Raw genomic sequence first — 21,894 nt, 5'->3', positions numbered from 1 at the left:
CTTCAGTTTCTGATATATAAGTACCGGTATCCTGATTAAAGGTATTCAACCCATTTTTCCCCATTTTCACCCTTTTACACCCCTCCTATTGGGATTTGCTGAAAACAAAAAAATACGTGTTTCCTTATTTTTAAAGAAGATTCTAAATACCAATTTTCACATCTATAAACGTTTAAAGTTTTGAGATATAGGTACACTCATTTTAAAATTTCACCCCCCCTTTTCACCCCCTTACCGAAGGAATATCCAAAAATCCTCTCTTAGCGAGCACCTACATCATAATGTGAATTTATCCCCAAAATTTCATTTCTTTATGTCCAGTAGTTTTGGCTCGGCGATGATGAATCAGTCAGTCAGTCAGTCAGTCAGTCAGGACAAGCTATTTTATATATATAGATACTAGCAAGATACCCGTGCTTCGCTACGGTAATATACTGAAATTTATAATTGAATGCTTATCGTTTTATATACAACCCGCCGATATTCGTGATCTGACTCGTTTACTGAGATATTACGGCAACGTTCCTCCCATTTTTCAATCTTTCTTTCCAGCAATCGATTTCGTATTTCCCGGGCTAGGTCCAGGTATTCCACCCGGTCAGTTGGGTTCCTAAATCTTAGCCATGCTTTCCTATAAGCATTTTTAATGTGGATCAAATCCTTGAGGAGATCCGGCGTGGTGTCCTCTTAGGTGCCTTGGCGGTAATAAACCGGCGGCTGGACTGCAATCGTAGTCATTACCCGTCCAGGACCCGTTTCCAGCACGGTCCGCACATGTTGACGACGGTCCAGGATATTATTATTATTATTATTATTATTATTATTATTATTATTATTATTATTATTATTATTATTGTTATTAGGGTGGTTGAAATTAATTGGATTTAGGTATTATTATTATTATTATTATTATTATTATTATTATTATTATTATTATTGATGTTCTGGACCACACAGCAATATGCAAGACCGCTACTTGGCGGTAAAATACATCTGCTGCCATTGTCATTGTTAACAATGTGACCAGCACCATTGTTGCGCGTAGGCAAGTGTGCGGAATTTCTGGCGATACGAATGACATACCTCCGTGTATTATTGACCTTATTATAGAGGTGAACAATTTCACGGCCAATCTCATTCCTATCGTTTATTTCAAATGTGTTTAAATTTTTATTTATATGCCAGGAGAATCTACTCTAATCTAAGAACGTTCTCCGAAGGAAAATATGGCTGTTGAAAAAGAACCCAGGAAAGATTAAAAATGATCGGTTTATGATCAGAATAAGTACATCGCAAGTCTACAGCCTGTTTCCTGTCATTCGACAGGATCAGTGATGGAATGAATAAAGCCCCATCTAGCGGCGACAATAGGAATTGTACCGGCTGCCGAAGCTCCCCTCTGGGGCAATGATCGATGAGTGACAAATGAAATGAAATATTGGACAGTGTTGCTGGAATGAATGATGACAGGGAAAGCCGGAGTATCCGGAGAAAAACCTGTCCCGCCTCCATTTCGTCCAGCACGAATGTCACATGGAGTGGCCGGGATTTGAAACACGGAACCCAGCTGTGAGAGGCCGGCGCGCTGCCGACTGAGCAACGGAGGCTACTTATAAGTACATTACGAACAGTAAAATCAATTGGTCTCACCCCCTTTTACACCCCACCGCCGTAAAGTTAATTAAAAGAAGGCGTGTTTCTTTATGTTTAAAGGAGATTCCAAATACCAATGTTCACGTTTATTACCTTCAGGTTTGAGATATAAGTATCCCCTTAAAAATAATTCACGTTTTTAACTTCCTTCCACACTCCCCCCCCCCCCACCCTCACAAAGTGATATTAAAGCAAAAAATACTTGTTCCTTTAATAGTAAAGGATCTTCTAAATACCAATTATCACCACTCTAACCTCTTCAGTTTTTGATTTATGTGTCCCCATGAAAGGAATTCAACTCCTTTTCACTCCCGCCCTCCCCCCCCCCAAGATTGTTTCCCCCCAAAACGCGCTTTTCTTTGTTTTTAAAGGAGATCCAAATACGAATTTTCACGTCTGTAACAACTTTAGTTTTTATTAGATGTATGTATTCTCATACAATTAAGTCAATTAATTTTTTCTATCCTTTAACACTCCAAATCCCCTTCATTGGATTTTCCGAGAATACGTGTTTGTTTACTTTTAAAGCAGATTCCAAAAATAAAATTTCACGTGTGTAACATCTTCATTTTTGAGATATCAGTAGCCTAATTAAAAGAATTCAACACCATTTTCAGTCACTTTTACCCCCCCCCCCACCAGCCACTACCCAAGTTGTATTTCCGAAAACTAAAACTACACTTTTCTTTATTTTTAATAGGATAAAAAAATGACCATTTTTCACTTCTGTACATGTTAAGTTTTTTGAGATATACTGTAGAAATTCTCATTTTAAAATTTCACCCCATTTTAGTTCCCCTTAAGTGGAGTTTCCAAAGACAAATCACCTATGTTTCTTTACACTTACAGGAGATTCCAAATACCCACTATTTACGTCTGTAACATTTTACGCTTCTCAGATATTCTGTAGATATAGTCTTTCAAAAAATTCACCCCAATTTGCCACTCCTGTTTAACCGCCATTAATTGAATTTTCCAAAAGCAAAAATATACGTGTTTCTATATTTTTAAAGGAGATCCCATTTACAAATTTTCAGTTCTGTAATATCTTCAGTTTCTGGGATATATATATCCTCATTAAAGGCATTCAACCCATTATTCACCCTTTTACACCCCTCCTATTGGGATTTAGAGAAAACAAAGAAATACGTGTTCCTTTATTTTTAAGGGAGATTCTAAACACCAATTTTTACATCTGTAAACGTTTAAAGTTTTAAGATGTAGACACACTCATTTTAAAAATTGACCCCCCTTTTCACCCCCATTATTTGGATTTTCCAAAAACGAAAAATACCTGTTTCTTTATTTTTAAAGTAGATCCCAAATACCAATTCTCAGGTCTGTAATATCTTCAGGTTCTGAAATATAAGTAGCCTCATTAAAGGCATTCAACCTATTTTTCACCCTTTTTCACCCTTCCTATTAGGATTTTCCGAAAACAAAAAAGTACGTGTTTCTTTATTTTTAAAGGAGATTTCTAAATACCAAATTTTACGTCTATAAACTTTAAAAGTTTTGAGATGTAGATACACTCATTTTAAAAATTTCATCCCCCTTTTCACCCCCCATTATTTGGATTTTCCCAAAACGAAAAAATACCTGTTTCTTTATTTTTAAAGTAGATCCCAAATACCAATTTTCAGGTCTGTAATATATTCAGTTTCTAAGATATAAGTATTCTCTTTAAAGGCATCCGAACCCATTTTTCACCCCTTTTCACCCCTCCTATTGGGATTTTCCGAAAACAAAAAAATACGTGTTCCTTTATTTTTAATGAAGATTCTAAATACCAATTTTTACATCTCTAAACTTTAAAACTTTTGAGATATAGATGCACTCATTTTAAAAATTCACCCCCTTTTTCACCCTCGCATTAATTGGATTTTCCAAAAACAAAAAAATATGTGTTTCTTTATTTTTGAAAGCGATCCAAAGTACCAATTTTGAGGTCTGTAATATATTCAGTTTCTGAGATATATGTATTCTCTTTAAAGGCATTCAACACATTTTTCACCCCTTTTCACCCCTCCTATTGGGATTTTCCGAAAACAAAAAAATACGTGTTCCTTTATTTTTAATGAAGATTCTAAATACCAATTTTTACATCTCTAAACTTTAAAACTTTTGAGATATAGATGCACTCATTTTAAAAATTCACCCCCCTTTCACCCTCGCATTAATTGGATTTTCCAAAAACAAAAAAATACGTGTTTCTTTATTTTTCACAGCGATCAAAAGTACCAATTTTGAGGTCTGTAATATCTTCAGTTTCTGAGATATAAGTAGCGTATCCGGATTAAAGGCATTCAACCCCTTTTTCACCCTTTTTCACCCCTCCTATTGGGATTGTCTGAAAACAAAAAAATACGTGTTTTCTTATTTTTAAAGAAGATTCTAAATACCAATTTTTACATCTGTAAACTTTTAAAGTTTTGAGATATAGACACACTCATTTTAAAATTTCACCCCCCTTTTCACCCCCTTAGCGACGGAATATCCAAAAATCCTCTCTTAGCGAGCACCTACATCTTAATATGAATCTATGCCCAAAATTTCATTTCTTTATGTCCAGTAGTTTTGGCTCGGCGATGATGAATCAGTCAGTCAGTCAGTCAGTCAGTCAGGACAAGCTACTTTATATATATAGATAACTCCAGGACACTATAATCAGAGCGGGCATGGCTTGTAGAGCGACCTGATTATAAACCAAAACGAACTCACATTACAGAACATAGCATAAGGAAACGACTATTCGTGATTCCAGTCGCAACCCATCACTACTTGGGAGTGAGGGGACGAGCTGCTCTACTAAGTGGTATGTTCCAAGCTGTTAAGAGAGAGATGGCGGTGAATGACGTCAGTAGACGAATACGCTTGAATTAAGTTTCTGAATTAAGAAGATTCCTAGTATGAAGAACAATTTACCAAGGGAGCATATTCGATACATTTACAACTTCTTTGAAATCACTTAAACAACTGACAGGCAATCTGCCACTTGGATGACGCCCCTAAATGCAGATTTGTGGACACTGATCGAATGATTGTGTTGATGTTGGAAAGATCAGAAAATGAAGATAAAGTTGGAATTCAAGAGGACAAATTGGGGCAATACTCGTTTATAGGAAGAGGAATTAAGGACTGGAGTAATTAATCAAAGGAGATGTTTGGCAAATTTCCAACTTAAATTACTTAAGATCGTACTAGATAAACAACCGATAGACGAAGCCCTAAATGCAGATCGATGTTGACTGATTGGTCTAAAGCCGATTTGGACCCCTTCTTTGTGGGAATCCTTCAGCGAACATCTCGGAAGTTGCACGAGCATTCTATCCTACTTCGCAGTAAATTAAATTCATGTCCAAATATTCCCTCGAAGTGAACTGTAACACGGCTAAGCGGTGTGTGTTCATTAGCTACACACTAGTTACGTCTGAAGTCAATCCTCCTCTCCCAACTTGGCGCCCGTTCACTTCATCGTAGCTCCGTTGCCAAATGTTCCATTCAAGTCATAACTTTTTAATATTTTATCGCGAAATGCTTCGAGTTACAGGACAAATAACCAATAAATATTTGTTCTGATACTTGTTGCTAGGTGTTTGTACACTCAGTCTTCTTGCGTTTCGACTCATCAACCCTTTACATCACTGATTTCACTGTGATGCTATACTGTAACGATGCAAGCTCAGACCTGAAACTTGCGACATTGTGATCCTCTGCTCAGGATCTATTACATGTGTTAATTTTGTGCATCAGTTACCTTCTACTCTGTGTAAGGTTACACGCTTTTCCACAATTGCAAGAGAATTTCTGACCCCAGCAAACAATCTACGGTGTTCACGTACGGATTACCCGTTGTTTTTCTGTTCTGCCTCGGCCATCGAGTCCTGTGATCAGTTGCCTGTCTCCGCCAAGGCAGGTCGATGTACATTGGGCTCCTAAATGCTCCAAAAATTGGTCGAAGAACGGCCAGTCAGCGACGCCCACCCCAGCATGGTGGACCAGTAGGCGAGCAGCGTACCGTAGCCTGCACTATATAATGAGATGGAATTACAACACCACTTCATTCCATTGGGAGCGTCACTGCTATCGAAGTTAGTCGGAACACTTAACAATGCCGAACGCAGTCTTCGGTGAAACGTCGGGACCGTCACATCCTCCTGGACCACGGCCTACAAGCCCGGAAAACATTTGTAGCGCCTGCCATTAAATCCTCAATTGCTATACGTTCAAGGATGTAATTAGGAATAACCTCCAGTCATTCAAGATCTCTTTCTATACCAGTGAACCTGGGCCCTTTGGTTTTCTTGCCCTGGAAGTATTTAATGATCCGATTCGCCAATCTTGGTAGGTTCATTAGCGTCCCGTCTCCGTATAAAGTGGGCATTATTTTCCCAGTGATATCGGATCTCCACACGGGTGTATAGTTCGTGGTTCGTGGTTGGGCCATCTGCTTTATTCACCATTTTCTTTCCTTGGCCTCCAGTTCTTCCAGATTTTTAAGCAGGCCTTTCTTGTCGATTGTGAGACATTCCGCAGCGACTTGACATTCAGGGATATTGATCTTTTATTGTAGACACCCTTAGTTAGTTGGTATGCCATTTCCACCTTGTTCATGACGCGAAGGCATCTTTCTCGTTTGATTTTTCCTTGTCCCAACAATAGCTCCCTAGGTGCTTGATATTCGATATAAACTCCGTGCTTTTGCATAGAGTTGATGAATTTGTTTTGTGTCTGTGTCTAGGGAATCAGAAAATATTGCGCGACCACGTGGAAACGTTACATAATCGATTGCAAGGTTTATGTTTCTGTAGCCCAGTCAGACCCCGTTTTCGATTCCTTTATTAGTCATATCTTTGCGCCACACACGGATGATTTTCTAAAGACCACAGGGGTGAAAACCCATCTCCTTGCCTAACTTCTGTCTTGATATAAATGGCACCTGAAATCTCTCCCTTAAACTTAACCTTAATAGTGCTGACGGTGAGGGTTTCCTGGATGACAGATCTTATTTTGTTGTCTAAGCCAAATTCTTTTAGTATTTTGATTAGGATGGAAGAAACTATTAATCCATAGGCCTTCTTAAAGTCTACGAAATTCACCACGAACTTTGGAGCCTCGCTGTTACGAAGGGACTCGAAATAACACGCCAGAATCTGGCAGCTGTCCTTACCTTTGTGAGCTATTTTACGATCGGAGTTTCTGAACTGTGGGCTTCGAGGGTTGTATTTGCTGAACTTGTGTTTAAAGTTTCTGCAGAATTTCCGCGTGTTGTTCCTATGGAAGTATAGTTCAATCTATGTCAGCTGCCATTTGTCGAACGCACGTCTCGTATTATGGATGAATTTTTCAGCGTGTTTTCTGGGGTGCAGGACGTTTGTTTTGTTAACTTCACTCCTTTGCGAGTTTCATCTCTGCCAGGCAGGCTGTCTTTGCCTTACCGTAGCATCGCATTCACTATTCCACCATGTATGTTTCCGTGATTTCTGCCAGGCAGGCTGTCTTTGCCTTACCGTAGCATCGCATTCACTATTCCACCATGTATGTTTCCGTGATTTCGAAACTGGGACTGTCTCCTTGGCTGTTACCACCAGGGCCTCTTGTAGCTGTTCCCAGTTCTCAGGATCCAAGGATTCCATTTCCTGGGTGAACTCTCCGTTGGATTTTACCTTTTCTGTATAAAATCTCTCAATCCTTCTCGCATTCTCCTTTCTGGTGTTGCTCCGAACCAGCGTAACCAGATAATGATCTGAATCCAAAATTCAGAAGCTTCGCATACTGGATCTCTCATTGTGCTCTCCGATCGATGGCGACGTGGTCAATTGGAACTCTCCAAGGTGGGGATTTCGAGAAATCCAAGTATTCTCTTTCCTAGGTAAATGTTTGATGGCAGTTGATTTCAGGACCAGGTAGAATGCCCTATACCGCTCTACGAGTCTCTCTCCATTGCGGTTGGTTCTCCGGTGACCCGGATAATTTCCAACAACGTGTTGAAATTTCCTCTCTTTGCCAAGATGAGCATCGAAATCTCCAACCAGGGTGATAGTGTGTATTCCAGGAACCTTATAGAGGGGATTTATGAGTTCTTCCCAGGATTGATCTTTTCTTTCCAGATCTTTCTTGTTTGCCTGGTTGATTGGTGCATGTGCGTTCACGAGGGTGTAGACTTCGTTCGTGCTCCGGAGGGAATGACTCGAGACTCAACTATGAGGGGAGATGAAGTCCGTGATCGAGCCTAGAATCTTCTTGCTGCCGAGAAATCCTTTGGCGAGGTGGGGGACAATTTTTATTACAGGTTTGTCAATTTTACCTTTATAGATCATGTAACTTTGCGACTCAAAGGCATGTTCATCAGTAAATCGTGTTTCCTAAATTGCCGCAATTAGGATCTGATGTTGGGACAGGATATCAATAAGTTGTTTCAGTTTACCGATCTTCAGAGGAGAATTTTTGTTAGAGTTCGCAAAGAAATTTCGCTATTTGTGTCTGATCTTCTTTGTAGGATTCACCGATACCTCCAAACGTGTCGGTGTGGGTTCCCTAGAATCCGTTTCCGGTCAGTGAATTGAACATTCGCACTGAAAAACAAATTCTTGAAGTTTTTCGTTCTCTGAAATATGCCATTGCTAATTCCTTTTGCTACAATTTCAGTTTAATCTGGAACTGACTAGAAATGTCTTCTGAACTCCGTGGATTCTTATGAATATGATCTCTCATCCACTTGGATTAAACGAATTTTACTATCCGTCTCGAAAAATACAAACTCGAATAATTATGTCCGTAACAAAGAATGCTATCTTACCCTCAGTAACGATGTAATAATCCACAAAAACAAGTCTCGCTAATCCGAAATACAGTAATATTGGATCAGGGGGCCTATTCGAATTTAAACAATTTTTAATTATTCGGAGTAACTGTACCGTGGCTATGGTACTGCAAAACTGGGGATGCTGCGAAAGGGTGTGATGGCGGAGCACAGGTCCATAGTGAACAGTTTCTATGACATTCCGACGCCGCGATCGCCCTTGAACTGACCCTACGCTACGTCGAGCAGCAAGTCTCCGCTTCGCCAACCGATGTTTTTATTTTATTTTATGTATTATATTTTTAATTACTAATACTAATACTGATCTGCATTTAGGGCAGTCGCCCAGGTGGCAGATTCCCTATCTGTTGCTTTCCTAGCCTTTTCCGAAATGATTTCAAAGAAATTGGAAATTTATTGAACATCTCCCTTGGTAAGTTATTCCAATTCCTAACTCCCCTTCCTATAAATGAATATTTGCCCCAGTTTGTCCTCTTGAATTCCAACTTTATCTTCATATTGTGATCTTTCCTACTTTTATAGACACCATTCAAACCTATTTGTCTACTAATGTCATTCCACGCCATCTCTCCGCTGACAGCTCGGAACATACCATTTAGTCGAGCAACTCTTCTTCTTTCTCTCAATTCTTCCCAACCCAAACATTGCAACATTGTAACGCTACTCTTTTGTCGGAAATCACGCAGAACAAATCGAGCTGCTTTTCTTTGGATTTTTTCCAGTTCTTGAATCAGGTAATCCTGGTGAGGGTCCCATACACTGGAACCATACTCTAGTTGGGGTCTTACCAGAGACTTATATGCACTCTCCTTTACATCCTTACTACAACCCCTAAACACCCTCATAACCATGTGCAGAGATCGGTACCCTTTATTTACAATCCCGATGTGATGTTTGTGAGGCCCTGGTTCAACATTACCTTATCTAACAGGTTCATATGATTACACCTAATAATGAATAACTGACTTTGTAGAGAGAAACAACTAGTTTACAAGTAACTGGTATTTGGATGGTCTTACGATCAAGAAAACTAAGCAACATTAACATGTTTTCGAAAAGAACTGAGAAAACTTAGTACACATTCGTACAAAATATTTACTTACTACATTATAAACCCACTGCATAGCTATAGTTGTAGCAGAAGGATTTATCTACCTTTTGCACACAATAGAACTTGTGGAGCACCCAATGAAATGTTTGATTTTAATTATTTTATGTTCCTGAACATTGGAATTTCACACTCGTAGCTAATTATATAATACGGTAACATCAGTTGTACAACACTTCCGAATAGTTAATGAGCACTAAAATTCTCATGTTTACATTTACTGCAAAAGCTGCGTTTGGATCAATGCAAAAAATACCGAATGAGTTGGCTACGGTTTGGGTGTCGTAGCTACGAACTTGCATTCGGGAGATTCTCAATGTCGGCAACCTGCGGGCGCTTTTCTGTGGTTTCGCTTTTCGCACTAGACAATTGGTGGGGCTGTACGTTTATCAAGGCCACACTCGCTTCTTTCCCAGTCTTATCCCATCCTCGCTGTAAGACCTATCTGCGTCGGTGCGGCGTAAAGCGAAGAAAAATAAAGGGGCAAAGAATGATGGTTGATCAAACAAAACAAAAGTGAAACAACTCAAAGGTACTGAATTATGTGCTATAATGTCAAACACTGTAAACTAAGTTTTCTTCCATCACTGATCCTTAGATTAATGTGCATTAGCGTGCTCATCATCTTCGGTCTGTAATTCACTTCCTTCTTCCGAGAGAGTTGACTGCGCGGTTTGAGTCACGTAACTGTCAGCTTTCATTCTGTCGGGAGCTCTAAAGATGTTTTTCCGAAGTTTCCCATTTTCACACCTACAAATGCTGAGCAAAAGAATGAACAAGCAATTTCTCTCATTAGATAGTTCACTGTGGTGGTACTACCCCCTTATGTCCCAACAAAACATCTCTTTAACAGAAGTTTAGAGTACAGATACTACACGGTTTTCTTTGGCATGGGAAGCAGTGTGCTTGGACCTATCGTTCGATGGCATTAACACCGTTTTTTTAAGCTTACTTGGCTCAGTTTAGCCTTTGTGGTGCATCTATTTTTACAGATTTCTGTGTAAACAAAGCTACGGAAACAAAATAACTTTGTTGCATTTCATTATATTTCTTTTTCATTGGATTTCTACCTATGTTTTACGTCTAAATGAGATCAAAGTGATACAGGTACCGGTACACGATTACAGCATGCTCCTGCGGTGGTGAGTAATATTCTTGTGTCATAAACGGACCTCTAGTGGTAACCTTGCATTAACATATTTTCTTTTTTTCCAGTAATATAAAAGGTGCCATTGAATGTGCGGATGATATCATTGACAATGACTGCTCAGTGGCTGACGGACGAGACCGTTTCGATCTGTGGATGAATGGCATGACCAAGGTGTACGAGATATTGTGTGCTAACAACATGACTATGTTGAGAAGTAAGTATCTGTCGTTCTTGTATAATTCTTAAAATATTTTAAGCTATGGAAAGAAAACAGTGTGGTGTAATATACCAGGTTTTCCTTTTTAGTTTCATATAGAATAATGAGTAATATTGACTGCAGTATCGCTTGCGATTAACCTTCTGACCCATCACATGCGCTAGAACTGAACAGAAACATATTCTCTTCCAGCTGGAGTAGAAAATCAGAGTTAAGTGGTTTGATCCTGGGCCACAGCAGGGGCGGTGCGTGGTATTGTTGCAGTGTTGCACAACTCCCAATAATTTTGCACTTCATTTGTCGTCTTTTCTTGTAATGTTTTAGTTTAATAAACCTAACATGTATTCGAAAACATGTTAAAATCAACCATCTTCGGTCGTTCGCTGTACTAATGCTTCGTAACGGATCAACAAACGCTGCTGGCTTCGAATCAAATTCAGGGGATTTGCTTTCCTACGGCAACTCCCTAGCGGTCAACGCGGCGCAATGTACCTCAGCAGGGACGAGCCTGAAGCCTGCATACCATCAGGTAGCATGCTCGCCAGTATCGGTCTCAGGGAGTTGCACGAGACTAGCAAGGCCCCTGCCGAGAAACAGTGCGCTACTCTGCGGAGATTACTTCATTCCTACTTTCTCTCCTCTCGCAAAGGTAATTCATTTCCATTTTTAAATTTACATAATTTCATTTACGTTGTACCGACACAGATAGGTCTTACGGCGACGATCGGATAGGAAAGGGCTAGGAGTTGGAAGGAAGCGACCAAGGCTTCAGTTAAGGCACAGCCTCAGCATTTGCCTGGTGTGAAAATGGGAAACCGCGGAAAACCATTTTCAGGGCTTCCGACAGTGGTGTTCGAACCCCCTATAGGCCTATCCCGAATGCAAGATCACAGCTACGCGACCCTAACTGCACGGCCAACTTGCTGGGTAATTTCTTTTCCACGCCATACCAGACCACCCATCATATTACCAACATCAATGAAAAACAGCGCGGCAAATTTTCAATTCAAGTGAGGCAAAAGTAAATTGTGCCAGTCTGAGTGGCTCAGACGGTTGAGGCGCTGGCCTTCTGACCCCAACGTAGCAGGTTCGATTCTGGCTCAGTACGGTGGTATTTAAATGTGCTCAAATACGTCAGTCTCGTGTCAGTAGATTTACTGGCATGTAAAAGAACTGTGGCACCTCGGCGTCTTCGAAAACCGTGAAAAGTCGTTATTGGGACGTAAAGCCAATAACATTATTATTAAGAGTAACTGTAGTTACAGTGTATAATGAGCCTCTTATTTCCTGGGTTGTAATTGCTATATATGTTACAGTTTTAGTAGGAATGTAGTTCATTACTTAACGACAATAGAGTTTCTTGTTATTTCTGTAAGCTATAAAAATGTACACTGAAAATGTTGGTGCAACACCCAGCTTCAGATACCACCAGCCGCCACTGGGCCACAGTAAACAATACCAACTGCCCTGAGTGCGGTTCATGTGCTCTGGCAGATGCTTGTATTAAACAAACCTATTCTAAACCTAGACCCTATTATTTACCCGTAGACAAACTTGCACGGGACAGTTTTCAAACTCACAAGCACATGGGACTGAAGAAGAATGTGTCACTAACCATTAAAATGGGTCATCATTTATAAATGGGACTAAGTGTTGTCTGATGGCTGTTCATAATGTTTCTCTACCTTTGTGTTAAGTGCATTTTAGATCAAAAAACAAACTTGTAGCTTTACATGATCATAGCTACGGGCCCTCAAATTTTACGTGGAATCCCAATTACAGGTGTGTGACATTACATTTCAAATTCCCACATACACTGGCCGGAATTCGAATCGCGGCCATCTTGGTGAGAAGCCAATGACTATCCTTTACAGCTATAATGTCCCTTAGATTTTGGTTACCAAAGACGAAACCTAGAGTAACCAAGCAAGCCTCGCGTTTACATGATTTTAAATTCTAGCATTATTAGCCACGAGGCACAGTTCTTTTTTCCTTTTAGAAGTTCAAACTTCAGGAATGTAGCTTTCCATTCCAAACATGCCATATTCATTGATCGTTATTCGAGCTAGGAGCATCTTGGTAAAAAGGTAGAACAGATGTCACGGAGCTATCACACCTGTTTATCAGCTGCCTGCCATTCTTGCTGAGGCTTTCAGCAAAAGTAGCTAAATTGCCTTCCTGTGTCCTAATGGCGAACGGAGGTGGTAACCTTGACCTCCGCTATAGTCAGCACCAGCCTTCCCCACCCCTTCACCAAGAGGAACTCATTGGAGAAATTCCCTTGTGGTACACATTTGGAGAGCTCGCTGAGACGACCATGACATGCGTGAGTGACGTAGTCATTGGCATCTCACCTATGAAATTGCTGTCTGGTGACTATGACGACGATATTGGTGGTCACATAAAACGACAAGCTTGTTTGTTTCTGTTGGAATTTTGCGGTGGTCTTTAATTTTTCTTATTTCTGGGAAAAGAAGGCTAATATTTTATTCTTATTCTTGTTCTATTTGGCGTCTGGAAACACCGTGATAAAGGTTGTGAGGCACTTCTTCTTCTTCTTCGTCAGCTTTATTATTCCTACGCTAAGTGGAATCGTTGGTGCGCATTTTAACTTCATCCCATTGTCCCTGTCTGTGACCACGTTTTCCTATAGATTCAGTTCTGTCGTATCCTCTTTTGTACAGCCCATCTTCTTTTCGGTCTTCCCTTACTAGATACGGCCATATTTATTGCCTTCTTTCCTACATAATCTTCCGCCCCCATCTTAACGTGTTCGAACCACTTCTGTTGTACTTGGGTATTATTTGTAACTACAGTAATTGAAAGTAGGACAGAGATACATATTGCAGGAGAAGTTACTCTCAAGATAAATGCCAAAAGACACTGTGGCCCATAGTCGAAGCTCTTAATTATTATTTCTTAATCCTTTCATGGTTCGTGGGATATGTGCACGATTATAGAGGAATGTTATTATGAATGAATGAACGAATGAATGAATAGCCTACACTTCTCTACCAGTAACGCATGGCCATCAACTGGGAAGAGAATATTAGTTTATTGTGACATACAATCAGTCTTGTTAGTATTAGAACATTCCAAACATATTCCAATTAACAACATGTTACCAAGTAATTAAATATATTTTACTAATACAATACATATCCAGTGAATGTTATATATATATTAGAAGTTGGACAACCACCTTATGAGGTGCTTTCCGGACTTTAACTGAGTTATATATTCAAGGCTACCTCCTCATTAACATGTATTTTCTCTGAGTTCGCCTTCCTTACCTACTCATATTCCTGTGATAATGTTACATAATTTTGCTGTTCTCCCTGGTTCTTCCATTATCTATTTAATAGTTTTGCAAGTGTGTAAAGTTCAAGTTCATTTTCAATTTTATATATTTCTTTCACATCTCTTTCTTTCTTTCTTTCTTTCTTTCTTTCTTTCATTCTTTCTGATTTTTCTCGTTCCTTTGGTCTTTTAGCAGATATGCTACTTTCATGTGTGTATGGAAAACATGTATTGGTTTTCAGTTTTTTACCTCTTAAGGCTTTATTCTTGTGTTGGGTTGCTAAGCCTCCGTTAGTTAATCTAGCGACATGTGAAATCGTCATACCGAGAAGAGTCACATGTTACGGAGCAATTACTCGCATGGAACTACTGTACATGGTTTCTTGGGCGCATTGGAGAATGAGCACGGTGCTTGCATTTTTCTGCGGTGCATCACTATCCATGGTGACGTTGCCATCTCCCTCTTAACTGCTAAGTCTAGAATGGTACCTCTAAGGCAAGTTTCGTTACCTCGGTTGGAATTGTGTGGTGCTGTACTATTGAGCCAATTGATGGATAAAGTGTCCAATAGCTATCAACAGGAGGACTGATGTTCGGCGTTACTGGACAGATACTGCGATAGTTCTAGATTGGATAGCGGGTTTACCCAACACTTGGAAGACTTTTGTGGCTAACAGGATGTCCGAAACGTAGGATCTGTCAAGCGCAGATTACTGGAGAGACATTGCCTCAGAGGACAATACTACAGATTGTATCTCAAGTGGACTTGAATCACAGGAACTCTAGACAGTGAGGCTATGGTGGGCAGGGTCTAGTTGGCTTCACAGTCATTCATCAACATAGCCGGTCTCGAAGGCAACAAGCCCCAATATCGCAGAAGAACGAGCGCCAAATGTTTGTCTCGTGACAGTTAATCTGGACAACTACCTTAGACGTTTTTCTAGTTGGTCTAGACTGCAACCAGTGACCGCCTATGTGTTCAGATTTATTCAAAATCTTCGACGTAAGGTTACTGAGAAGCGTTATGGACCATGCCTATGGCTGAGTTACTTGATTTCTTGAAAGTTATCGTTCGTATGTCGTAACGTTCCACCTTTGCTCAAGAGCTACACAGCCTTCAACATGGGCCAACGATCCCACCAGAAAGAAAACTTGTGGCTCTCCATCCATTCCTTGACAGCGACAATTTGGTTAGGGTGGGCAGTAGATTAGAGAATTCCTCAGCCCCTATAACTAGAAACTTCCCCTCATATTGCATCTTAAGCACCACACCACCAAACTTATCATCCTGCATGAACATCATGGGCTTTTACACGTTGGAAGTCAGTTGGTGTATTCTTCTTTAGTTAAAGATTCTGGTTTGACAATGGAAAATCCGCAGTGAGGAAGGTCATTCACTGATGTCTCACTTTGTTTCAAACTAATGGCAACCACAGCCAAGCAACTTACGGGTCAGTTACCTCCAGCAAGGGTCAACTCCAGTAAACCATTTTCCAATAGTGGAATTGACTATGGAGTTCACTTGTTTGTCAAGTATGGCATCCTTTGGAACAGGACACGCACCAAATGTTAAATTGCCCTCTTTGTGTGTGTGGCCATGAAGGCAGTTTAGAGCATGTTAGCAGTCTGTCTACAGATGCGTTCATTGCACCTTTACGGAGGTTCATCTCACGATGTGGACAATGCAGCAGCATCATTATTGATCATGGAACCTGCTTCTTTGGAGCAATGAGAAAGCTGAAGGAGTACCAGCACCTGGTGAGGTCTTACAGTTATTAGTCTGCTGTAAGGGAGTTCGTGTCCAATGAAGGTACTGACTGACACTTCCTTCCTCCTCATGCTCCCCATTTCATATGTCTCTAGTAAGCAGGAATCAACTCTGTGAATATCACCTCAAGAGGGTCGCATGCAGACACACTTCTCACCTTTGAAGAAATGTACACCCTTTTAACACAGATTGAAACGTACTTAAATTCACAACCAATAACCCCTTTACCCAACAACCCTGACGAATTTTCCTTCCTTACTGCTGGACACTTTTTTATTGGAGAATAAAGTTTATCATTCCCTGAATCAAACTGTCTTACTACTTCAACTTCATATGTGTCCAGATGGCAACCGGTTTAGCGGTGTCGACAGCCAACATGGAAGCGATGGTCATGTGACTACCTCACTCAACTACAACAATGATCCAAATGGCACAGCACCGAGACCAACGTCTCGGTGGGAACACTTGTCCTTATCAATGAGGATAATCTTCCACCCCCTTATGTAGCTAACTGGTGTCATAGAGCAGGTTCATCCTGGAACTTACGGTCATGTTCGTGTGGTGTCTGTACGCACTGTCAGGGGAACTTACAAGCGACCAGTGATCAAGATATGGCAGTCTCCTACTTACTGATCTAGGAGGCTGCACCCATTATCGTTAAACGTGCATCTGTGTGGTTTTTTTGTTATTAAGTGTTACATATTCTATGTTTGTTATTATTTCACAGCTATCAGTTGACTGAGCAGTACTCATCAGAGTATACAGTGTCAGTGTTTATTTGCTTTGGTGTTTGTAGATTTCAGAGCTATCATCTGAGCGAATAGTACTCATCAGTATGTATTATACTGCTAATGTTTATTTGCTTTGGTGATTTGTAGCTGTACATACTTCTTTCTGTATTAATAATTTTGAGCGTTCTTTTGTAATTTGTAGTAGAAATTAACCCTGGTTAGTTCACCTAGTGGCATGGGAAACAGTAGCAGCACCTATCAAGCACCCGGAGTGAAAGGAGCAACGGGTGCATGACGGGGTGGCCCATCAACCACCAAATTATTCCTCTCTATTCCCTCTTTGCTAAAATTTTGGTTCTTATTGCCATATTTTCACTTAGTTTACAAAATATTGCTAGTGTTTTCTTGCTATTACATTCTGTCCTTATTGTTTGTATTTCTATACCTTTAAGTCTTTAGACCACCTTCTTACACAATCTCCTGTCATCCCTTAATAAATTTATTTCCCAGTAGTACCCATTCCTATGTCTTCAAGTAAAAGTTTCACCCCATCCACCCAGTAATCCTCATTTTGATGTTTCATTTGGTGCTGATATGCTATGCTTAGAATTTCTCCTCCTGTCCCCGATTTTAGTCTCAACCAAAAGTCAACTATTCGTTTCACAATATCTGCCCGTGTACTCACACCTTCGCACACCATTCTCACACCACTATTTGCAGTAGGCATCTTAGCAATCTCATAATTATTTTGGCAAATTTGCTTACGACTAGATCTAATACTATAATTCCATGATCTCCTCTCCAAATTTCTGCTCCATACAAAAACTTTGCTTTAACTACTGAATTAAATACATTTTTCTGCACATTATATTCAGTGTCTGGCATCTTCCTATCCAGTATTTTTATACTAGTCAAGGTACATACTCCCTTCATTTTTGCTCTTTTTATCTGTTCTGAACATCTGTCATTGCTGCTTATAATAGTCCCTAGGTATTCGATTTTTTAACAACTTCTAGCTTTGTCTTACCCAATCACCAATATTCACCCTTTGAAAGCTTGTCACACCTTTTACAAACCATTAATCTGGATTTCTGTAGATTAACTTTTCAATTCCATTCTTTACAATATTTTTCTATCTCATTAATACTATTTTGCACCTTGACAGGTGTTAATGAGAGTAGAAGGATGTCATCAGCAAAAGTCGGGCCTGGAATATCTTGAATCTCGAGATACGGAAAAGCTCCTTTCCTCAAAGCCTTTCGATTCAAATATATCATTAATACGTAATAAAGATAAAATAGGTAACCGTTTGCAATCCTGTTTGGGGCCCAATTTTGAAAATATCTCGCCCAATATTACACCATGTTTCACTTTGATAGAACATTTAAATCCCGAATATATATTTTCAGTTTCTCTTATCATTTCCCCTGATACCCCAATCTTCCCCAACTTATAGACGACAGCACATCTACTCATCGAATCAAACGCTTACTCTAAATCGATTGCTGCATTGCAAATCTTGCCTCTTTTCTTCTTCATGAATTTGTCCATTATTATTTTAACTACCATTACATTATCACTTATACTCATTCTCGTTCTGAATTCTGACTGGAGTTTCGAAAAGACCGAGCGCCCCTCTGCCCAATTCATTAGTCCTTTTTCCAATATCGTTGTACAGTATATATCTTGCTTAGTGAATCTAATAACGCCATTCGTCTATAATTACTTGGATTTGACCTTTCACCACGTTTCTTATGTATTGGGCAGATGATTCCTTCTTGCCATAATTTTGTGAATCTCGCTCCATCGAAAATATTGTTGAATATTTTGACTATGGTTTCGAGGATAAAGTTAGTTTTATCTACTTTCATCCAAAATTTACTGTTGATACCTGAAATTGCTTTGATTTTCCCTCTCACAGTTTCTCTAATAATTATTTTACTTCATCAACTGAAATTTTCTTAACTAAATTAGGTAGGGTTCACTCCAGTCCCCTCGAAACTCCAAACTTTTCTACTACCAGTTTCCAGCCATCCTCAACACTTAACAATTTTTTAAAGTGTTCGATCCATTTCTCATGACTTATATTTACTTATGTTGTACTTTTTCTTTCTTTGCAGATTTTATTTATTCATTTCACACATCCTTGATGTCTTTACTCTTAGAATCTCTATTTAGGTTATCAGCTTGTTTCTTCTGCCACAAGTCTTTTGTATCGAGCAATAATTCTCTATACTCTTTTTCATTTTACTACTAAATACAATTCTTTTTTCAGACCCTCCTACCTTCCTAAATGTTTTAATGATTTCATTATGTATGTATGTATGTATGTATACGTCTTTATTTTCTCCAGTTTATACAGTTTTCCAACCTACTAATCTTTACGGAGAAAATAGAAAAGAACGAAACAAATGAAAACAATCAATACTAATCAAATACATAACATTATAAAGATACAAATACAGTATTAAGACAACCTTATTTAACAAAACTCAACGGCAAAACGGCAACACAAATTAAAAACAAAAGAACAAAAGAACAATGGTCTACCTGCCAAACCCTGGTTGAATCAGCAAGTCTCGACCTCCAACTCTAAACTCAACACTCGCAGTCCACGACCTAGAACAATGCATAACCTCGTCCTTGAATCATTTCACTGATTGTCGACAAGGCTGCATGCTCCAGGCCCCGGCCTGCCTCGTCGTAATCTAAGACCTTGCTGATTCAACCCTCTTCCCTCCCGTATCCTGCTGAGCCTCAGTGCCCTATATTCCTCGTTTCCTCCGACTTTCTTACCTAAACCCCAATATCGAACAACACACGTTATCTCACCATACAAAGCCACCTGCTTAGGAACGCTCTCTTCCGACATTCCTCCATCTGGCGTTGCCTTTGGATATCTAATGTTACCATTACTTCAACTTTTTTTTCTTTCTGCATTCTTCATTGTACCACCAATTCTCTCTGTGCACCCTTATCCTCTGCATACACTATCAATACGGTATTTTCTTCAAGCTTTGTTGCCTCATCTACTTGGTTATCTTCAATTGCTAGTCCTGTCTTAATTATATCAGAAGTTCCACCTTTAAAATATTCCTTGAAGTCTATAAAAAGGTCTTCTTTTCATCCATACTTAGGCACTAAACTCTCTCTAATATTCCAATCAAAATCAGCCACACTATTCGCCTGCTTATTATACTTATAGTTAATGGTAAGTGAAGAGATTCTCCTTATTCTTCAACTGTTATTCACTTGGTGAGCAACATTGCCTCCCTTGCATATCGTACTAGATCTATATCACTTCCACGAGTTTCTATTATGGACGTTAAATTACCCCTTTCATCTCTTGGCCTCCACTCATTCAAAATATGTAGTTCTTCGGTGCCATATACGGTAGCTCTAGTGGCTTTTTTTGGATTTTAAGCTTTACCATGACTTGTTCTTTTTAATTAATATTTCCTCTAACCCTTTATAATATACTGGTTTTCGGTCTGCAACCCTCGCATTGAAGTCCCCCATCATCACAATACGTATGTCCTCATCATCATCATCATCATCATCTGTTTACCCTCCAGGTTCGGCTTTTCTCTCGGACTCAGCGAGGGATCCCACCTCTACCGCCTCAAGGGCAGTGTCCTGGAGCTTCAGACTCTTGGTCGGGGGATACAACTGGGGAGAATGACCAGTACCTCGCCCAGGCGGCCTAACCTGCTATGCTGAACAGGGGCCTTGTGGAGGGATGGGAAGATTGGAAGGGATAGACAAGGAAGAGGGAAGGAAGCGGCCGTGGCCTTAAGTTAGGTACCATCCCGGCATTCGCCTGGAGGAGAAGTGGGAAACCACGGAAAACCACTTCGAGGATGGCTGAGGTGGGAATCGAACCCACCTCTACTCAGTTGACCTCCCGAGGCTGAGTGGACCCCGTTCCAGCCCTCGTACCACTTTTCAAATTTTCGTGGCAGAGCCGGGAATCGAACCCGGACCACCGGGGGTGGCAGCTAATCACGCTAACCACTACACCACAGAGGCGGTCGTATGTCCTCATACTGTATATATTTCTTAATATATTTCATTCTATTGCTAAGTCGGTGAAAAATCTTTGTTTGCAATGTCAAACTCTCTGGAATGTTGTAGAAGAAACCGAAGCATAAGTTTACATCTCCCTTCTGATTCGTCTTTGTTTTTACCCAAAGTATTTCTTCTATTTGTTCAAATGTATCCTCTGCTTCTTCCCTGAGTAAGTTTGGTATTCCACCACAATATCTCCCTGTACGAGCTATCCTATCCTTTGTCTTATTGTAAGTTCAATATTTTCTTCATTTCGCTGTGTACGGCTCCATGGCTAAGTGGTTAGAGTGCTGCCCTTTGGTTACAGGGGTACCGGGTTCGATTCCCGGCAGGGTTGGGAATTTTAACCATAATTGGTTAATTCCTCTGGCACGGGCACTGGGTGTATGTGCCATCTACATAATCATTTTATCCTCATCACGACGCGCAGGTCGCCAACGGGAGGCAAATCAAAAGACCTGCACCAGGCCTCTACGGAGGCCACACGGCATTTCATTTCATTTTATATCCCGGTGGAAACCAACTTTAAATAAAGGTGATAATGTGCATTTCGGCCATTTATAATTTCACCCGTTCGTTCCCTACCTTGTTCAAAATCCCTCTATATTGATAAATACTATTCCTCATTCTAGTTAACATTTTTTTGCTAGTTGCTTTACGTCGCACCGACACAGATAGGTCTTATGGCGACGACGGGATAGGAAAGGCCTAGAATGGGAAGGAAGTGGCCGTGGCCTTAATTAAGGTACAGCGCCAGCATTTGCTTGGTGTGAAAATGGGAAACCACGGAAAACCATCTTCAGGGCTGCCGACAGTGGGGTTCGAACTCACTATCTCCCGGATGCAAGCTCACAGCCGCGTGCCCCCGACCGCACGGCCAACTCTCCCGGCAGTTAACTTTTACCCTCTGTCAAGTTGTTAGTCTTATTTCATGTTACTCTCGCTTTCTCCAGCTTTAAAATACTGCCTTCTGGTGAAGTAAAAATTTTCTTGCCCATATTTTCCTTGTGTGCTGTTCCCTTTTTAGAACAAATATCCTTGAAACTCAATTTCTACGTCTAGCCACCAATGCCATT

At 40.2% G+C, this 21,894-nt stretch overlaps 1 protein-coding gene across 1 annotated transcript in view; it reads left to right on the top strand.

The window, feature by feature from the left end:
• The window catches only part of LOC136862920 (uncharacterized), a 94,028-nt gene that overhangs the window by 51,837 nt on the left and 20,297 nt on the right, over positions 1–21,894 (top strand). Inside the window, exon 3 of the mRNA XM_067139202.2 lies at positions 10,800–10,948. Coding sequence (XP_066995303.2) covers positions 10,800–10,948 — 149 coding nt within the window. The remainder of the gene's footprint in view (positions 1–10,799; positions 10,949–21,894) is intronic.

Source organism: Anabrus simplex, chromosome 2, assembly GCF_040414725.1.
Source record: "Anabrus simplex isolate iqAnaSimp1 chromosome 2, ASM4041472v1, whole genome shotgun sequence".
NCBI lineage: Eukaryota > Metazoa > Arthropoda > Insecta > Orthoptera > Tettigoniidae > Anabrus > Anabrus simplex.
Note: the sequence above shows the minus strand (reverse complement) of the source record. Positions and strands in the feature narration are given on the sequence as shown.